At 28.9% G+C, this 6961-nt stretch overlaps 1 protein-coding gene across 2 annotated transcripts; it reads left to right on the top strand.

The window, feature by feature from the left end:
* Nucleotides 1–608: 608 nt before the first annotated feature.
* Nucleotides 609–5582, top strand: LOC111904175 (aldehyde dehydrogenase family 2 member C4). Of its 2 annotated transcripts, XM_023899958.3 has the most exons (9): nucleotides 609–842; nucleotides 919–1061; nucleotides 1144–1286; nucleotides 1968–2208; nucleotides 4007–4270; nucleotides 4376–4513; nucleotides 4587–4724; nucleotides 4807–4868; nucleotides 5128–5582. In XM_023899958.3, exons 1-9 carry the CDS (start codon nucleotides 737–739, stop codon nucleotides 5399–5401), a joined length of 1509 nt encoding a protein of 502 aa, XP_023755726.1. In that variant the 5' UTR covers nucleotides 609–736; the 3' UTR covers nucleotides 5402–5582. The 2 variants fall into 2 exon arrangements, with proteins under 2 accessions (XP_023755726.1, XP_023755727.1); XM_023899959.3 differs by lacking the exon at nucleotides 609–842 and having other exon boundaries at nucleotides 922–1061; nucleotides 1126–1286.
* The last annotated feature ends 1379 nt before the right edge of the window (nucleotides 5583–6961 follow it).

Here is a 6961-nt window from a genome sequence, read left to right as displayed (position 1 = left end):
ATTTATTTTAACATAACACATTTAATTAGAAATAATGAATTACCTTTAAGGAAAAAAATAGTTGTGTAACATCCTTAAAAATTTAAATGAAGTCGGTATATTGAATTTTAATGAAAAAGGATAAATGATCAAAAATGACAAAATTTATGAAAAATGATCTTTGGAAATTGTTTCATGATCATTAGAATATGATTTGGATCATTGATTGTGTAATTTTTGGTTATAATCGAAGATTGTCTAATAATAAAATGGCGTAGTATATTGTTAATATAGAAATAGGTTATATACAATATGAACATAAGGCAAGATGGTTTAACCTAAATCTCTCATATCATCTTAACATCATAGCTTGTTAACTTGTGCATCTTTCAAATGAAAATTACAAAGGAATATAAAGACAATACCAAACCCTAAAGGTCTTGGTTTAAGCCCTAACCCTACACTAACAACATTTAATTGTTTAAAAAAATTTAATACATAAAAATCACAGCCAAAGTTAACTTATTCATATCCGACAACATGATTTGCATCAACTTTTTGTTTGAAAGCCAACTAAATATGCTTCCGTTTTGCTTAATGCTGCGACAAAAATAGTTAACATCGGCATCGAGATCCAACGGCAAATGGGATCTTTATCTTACACACGAAAATTTTCCACCATTAAAAACCATATCGTCTCCTCCACTAATTGCAGCCATTAGCAGCCACCACTGAAGACGACAACAAGAAAAAAAAAATGTCAGATACACACAGCAATGGCGACTCTAAATCTTCAGTCAAACTCCCCAATATCAAATTCACCAAGCTTTTCATCAATGGAGAATTCGTCGATTCTATCTCAGGTAGTTAATTCCCACTTATTTCGATGATTAGTTACAACAGTTTCGTTTTTAACTTGATGAAAAATTTGTGAGATAGGGAAAACGTTTGAGACGATTGATCCAAGAACAGAAGAAGTGATTGCGAATATTGCTGAAGGAGATAAAGATGATATTGATTTGGCTGTTAAGGCTGCTCGTGCAGCCTTCGATCATGGCCCTTGGCCTCGCATGTCGGGATCGGTAAGAATTAATTTAAAATATTTCAATTATTATCGGATTAAATAAATAATAATAATCGGTTTAGTTGTTGATATTTTAACAGGAAAGAGGAAGGATTATGATGAAATTTGTGAATTTAGTGGAAGAAAATATCGAAGAATTAGCATTATTGGACGCCATTGATGCTGGCAAGGTGCTGACCTACGGGAAAGCGAGGGACATACCCTTTGGAGCAAGTGTACTTAGGTATGTCTTCGTATTTCTGAATTCTGTGTTATTTTCAAACACGAGAGGATGTTTTTTTTATTCTTTTAACTCCAAGGAATCTATAATTGAATGAGTAATATTTCTAACAAATAATCAAACAATTTTAAAGAGATTGTGAGAAAAAATTGACGAATACTTCAAGAGTTACTGCTTAATACATTTAGCTTAGCTTTTTTTTGGCTTATTTTATTAAGTAGATTATGTCCGTATTAACAACATATAATTGTCAAGATTAAGTATTTAATTCATTAAAAGCATACGGTATAGGTATAGAGAACGAGAAATGAAATTATTGTTGATGTGGCACCTCATAACTTGGTCATAACAAAATGAACACTACCCCCTTTCTAGTTAAGGGGGTGTTAAAGCACAACTCGTTGTAACGACAACGAGAAAAAACGAAAAATGTGATTTGCTTTTGCTTTCATCAACCAATCAAATTCTTTCTTTCTTCTTCTATCTCTACTTCTTAACATATTATAACATATGTACACCATCCCCACTTCTTGTTATAACATGTTGAAATCTAAGATGACAATAGTTGGCTTCATAACATCGTTGCTCATACCCAATACTCTAAGATCATTAGATAAAAATGAAACACCTTATTAATGTTTTTTTTCACTTATGGATATATTTGATTAATGACATACTTTTCAGATATTATGCAGGCGCGGCAGATAAAATACATGGAAAAACATTAAAAATGTCAAACCAATTACAAGGATACACATTACATGAACCCATCGGTGTCGTTGGGCACATAATCCCATGGAACTTCCCTGCAGGAATGTTCTTTTTTAAAGTTAGCCCGGCAATGGCTGCCGGGTGCACCATGGTGGTAAAACCAGCCGAACAGTCTCCACTTTCAGCGCTTTATTGTGCAAATCTAGCTAAATTGGTACGTCAACAATAAATAAGTTTTAAGGTTATTTTCATAAAAGACCCTATATTTTGATTCTTTTTCTTTTTAGACCTAACACTTTTTTATTTTATGAAAAAAAACTCAACTTTTACATATTACTTGTTATTTTAGACCCTAACATTACCAAAAGGGAAATCAAGTATTTTCATTTCATAAAAAACCCTATATTTTGTATTTTTTTTCCAGTTTAGACCTAAAATGTTTTTTTTTTATTTCAAAATAAACTCAACTTTAAAATTGGTTACAACCTTTAACACTAGTTGTATAAGGTACTTAACTACATCGATTTAATGAAGCTTAACTTCGTTCATGCATAATAACGTAATTATATCCTTTCAAATTAAAATGAAATCCTAAATTTTATTTTGGTAATTATTATGATTATCCTTAAGATTCAATAACAGTGATATACAAACACCATGTATTGATCTAAACACCATATATACATAAGATAGATTAATAAAATGAGGTAGTAGGCCAACTATTCAATTTTTTTCTCTACAACAAAATTTCATAGTTTTGTCAGTTTTGCTCATTCACCACATTCCAACCATTGTTAATAATGTCAACCATCGTATTTTAATATTTAAGTGTGCATCATTCTTGCTATTTGGATTTCAACTTATGCTCAAACAGTTTTATTCCCAAAATATAGTTGTATGTGTTCATATGTGATGTTAACATTTTTTTAAGAAAGTCTTAAACTAGAATCTCATATATCTAAACAAAACAAATACAATGTTTAGGATTAATATTTTTATGTATTTATTTGATATAGTTATAACATATTATTTAATAATGGGCTAAATACAAAATATTTTATGGCTTTGCTTTAGGAGTATAATAATGAGTGCATTTGTTAACAGTTCTAAAAAAAATTGATTAAAAAATTTGGCCAAAAAAATAATATAGAAAAGTGAGAGAGAGAAATATGTCCAAACTCACCAAATAAGTATAATGGACAAACTAAAAATTATTTTGTATATAGTTTGTTAAATTATATGATTTTTTTTCTACAAATAAAAAAATTTGTTATTATGCTAAAAGATTCTTTTTAGTCATGTATTAACCATGCTACCAAAAAATATCAAATTAACATCAAACTTTTTATTATCGGTAATAATAACATTTTCTATAAACAATATATCATGTTTAATGATATGATATATATATATATATATATATATATATATATATATATATATATATATATATATATATATATATATATATATCCAAGATAAATTTTAATTATATCTTTTAGAGAAAAATAAAAAAATTTCAATTCTTTTAGGTTATATTCGCTCAAAAGATAATAGATTAGATAACATTTTTAGTGTATATATGTATACTTTCTTTTTCGGTGTAGTCAATAAGTACCTTATATATTTGGTCTTGAAGATTATAACCAATTTTAAATTTGAGTTTATTTTGAAAAAAATCATTTTAGGTCTAAACTACAAAATATCGGGTGTTTTATGAAACAAACATATCTAATTTACCTATTGGTGACCTGCTAAGTCTGAAATAACAAGTAACACATAAAAGTTGGGTCTTTTTGGAAAAAAAAAAAATAGGTTTAAAAAGAAAAAAAATTAGAATATAAGGTCTTTTATGGAAATAACCTTAAGTTTTAATACAAATAATTTATAAAAATATGTACAATAAATGGTTATATATAAACTTTTCCACGTTTTTAGGGGAATGACCAAAAGGTCCTTTGATTTCTACATATTTACAAAATTAACATTGATATGTAAATGTGGTTATTTAGGCTGGTGTTCCGGATGGGGTGATTAATGTGGTAACAGGATTTGGACCCACAGCCGGAGCTGCGATTAGTTCTCATATGGATATCGATTGTGTCAGTTTCACAGGCTCATCAGAAGTAGGACGACTTGTGATGCAAGCTGCTGCCATGAGTAATTTAAAATCTGTGTCTCTTGAGCTCGGTGGCAAATCCCCTTTAATAGTTTTTGATGATGTGGATGTTGATTCAGTCGTTAATCTTGCTCTCCTGGGTGGTTTCGCTAACAAGGTACATAAATCAATGACTAACTACAATAAATAATATTATACTTTCATTTATTTGTTTATTATATCATTTTACTACTATTTCATTACATTAAATTTGTTATTGTAGGGTGAATTTTGTGTGTGTAGCTCGAGGATTTTCGTCCAAGAAGGAATTTATGATGAATTTGTGACTAAGTTTGTCAAGAATGCGAAAAACATAACAGTTGGTGATCCCTTTGATCCTTCCACTCGTCAAGGACCTCAAGTAATTCTAAAAACGATAACTTGAAATCATTTTCCAAAAATGTTTTTATCATAACTAATGACTTAATTTATAGGTTGATAGGGCACAATATGAGAAAGTGCTTTCGTATATCGAACATGGGAAAAGACAAGGTGCAACGTTGGTAACAGGAGGAAAGCCTTCTGGGGATAAGGGACTTTATATCGAGCCTACGATTTTCACAAATGTTACGGTAATTAAAATAACCGGATTTACGATACCAAATTAGTGTGATTAACTCATATTAACAATTTTGATATTTTTGGGCATTTCAGGATGATATGCTTATTGCAACAGATGAAATTTTTGGCCCAGTAATATCTCTTTTTAAGTTCAAGTGAGTTCTAGTTCACAAATAGTAAATAATAATGTTAAATTTCTAGATAAAATATCAGACGAATTTGGATTGAACCATATTTTTGGACCACATTGATCGGAGTTTTCTCCGATGAATCTGGTTCATGTGTAATAATAATCACAACAAAATTTAAAATTCCCAAATGAGAATTGTAACCGAAGGATATTGATTTTATTTTAACGTTTGTACTTATTTTTTTTTTATGTGTTTATGATATTTTTATCTATAAACTTTGCAGGACAATTGAGGAGGCAATCGAAAGAGCGAATTCAACACGCTATGGTTTAGCTGCAGGAATAGCAACAAACAATTTGAACATAGCAAACACTGTTTCACGATCGCTTCGTGCGGGTATTGTTTGGATCAATTGTTATTTGGCATTCGATGCGGATGGCCCGTATGGAGGCTATAAATTAAGCGGATTTGGAAGAGAATTTGGGATGGAAGGCTTATACAAATATCTCCAAGTTAAATCTGTTGTCACACCCCTTCATAATTCTCCTTGGCTTTAAATAATTAAAACGTATCAAGGATTCGATATTTGCGTAATATCAACATATTATGTGTGATGACTCCTCGAATATGTTGGTTTATAAGAAAATTTTCAAATATTGATATGGTATGTGTAAGACATCAAATTCAAAGTTACAAAGTAGCCTAATATTCTCATAACTAATCAATATTTTTGATAAATTTTGTGTTGTTACATTTACTTTTTTTAGAATTTTTTTTGTTGGAGAAAACTACATATTTGGACTATACCGTTTGCCATTTTCTATACTTACAATCCCTAGGTTAAAAAATTACAAGTTTTTTTCATTTCAAGCAAGCTCCTCCCAAAACCATCACCTCCCTAGTTTAGATTGACCGAGTTTGCGATGAGAGATAGAAAAAAAAAAAAAAAAAAAAAAAAAAAAAAAAAAAAAAAAAAAAGATGGGTATATGAAAGTGAATGTAGTAGGTGTTTTTTATTTTCTTAATAGATAAAATAAATTACTTAATACAAAAATAGTAAAATCATCATTTCATAAAATATGAAATTTATCAGAACGTTAAAACCAGTGGCGTAGCCAAGATTTTGTTTTAGGGTAGACCAAATAATTTACAAAATATAAACAAGTAGCTAAATACTTCAAATGGTAACAACATGTAACAATATTTGATTTTAAAGTAGATTGTTCGTTTAAGTTGGAAATAATTGATTAACTATGATAATAATAAAAATATCAATATACTAACTTGATAAACGAGGAATTCACCATAGAGATTGATATACAATTTGATTTATTCATAAAATTGTTGTCTTAATTTTTTAATCGAAATGCCTCAATAGATAAAGTATTCTATTCATTATGAATTTAAGTTTTGAAGGGATTTTTTATTTAATAGAAATATTAATTTTATATATAATATTTCACCTCAAATTTGTGTTTGCACCCATGTAGCTCCACCCTGGTTAAAACTATGGACCAAAAGTATCACGTCTACTGAAAACATGAAATATACAATTTTGGAACCACATGGTAAACACAAAACCACATGGTAAACACAAAAATCGACAAACCATAAATGCCAAATTTGTAGATCTTTCCTTTTTTTTATGTTACGGAAATTGTTATGTCATTGTTTATTATTTCGTTATAAATGGTGTTTGGCTACAATTAGACATGCAGCAAATAAACATAGACAATAAATAGTTAAATAAAATTAAAATGCATTCAATATTTTGGTAGGGCTATAAACAAACCGAATGACCACAAATAAATATTTGTTCACGTGTGTTCGTTTAAATTAGTCGAACAAACGAACGAACACGAACAAAAAATTGAATTAATTTTCTTGTTCATGTTTGTTCGTTTAACAAATTACATTGTTTGAGTTCGTTCATTTATGTTTGTAAACATCCTAAACGAACGGTGATAAACAAATATAATTCAACATAAATGAATATTAACGAACATATAATATAGTAATGTAATCAAAACATAATTAAACAAATATAAACATAAAAGGAATCTAAATGAACGAACATAAACAAAAATAAATGAACAACATAAACGAAGCTTCACGAA

This window comes from Lactuca sativa, chromosome 5, assembly GCF_002870075.4.
Source record: "Lactuca sativa cultivar Salinas chromosome 5, Lsat_Salinas_v11, whole genome shotgun sequence".
In the NCBI taxonomy this organism is placed as follows: domain Eukaryota; kingdom Viridiplantae; phylum Streptophyta; class Magnoliopsida; order Asterales; family Asteraceae; genus Lactuca; species Lactuca sativa.
This window is presented reverse-complemented; position numbering and strand designations above follow the sequence as displayed.

What these genes read in the sequence shown, in the direction of transcription:
- LOC111904175 (XM_023899958.3), top strand. Translation starts at nt 737, where the DNA reads ATGTCAGATACACACAGCAATGGCGACTCTAAATCTTCAGTCAAACTC. An exon ending in TTTGGAGCAAGTGTACTTAG is followed by an intron (nt 1,287 to 1,967) that starts GTATGTCTTCGT and finishes CATACTTTTCAG; the next exon opens with ATATTATGCAGGCGCGGCAG. An exon ending in TGGGTGGTTTCGCTAACAAG is followed by an intron (nt 4,271 to 4,375) that starts GTACATAAATCA and finishes TTGTTATTGTAG; the next exon opens with GGTGAATTTTGTGTGTGTAG.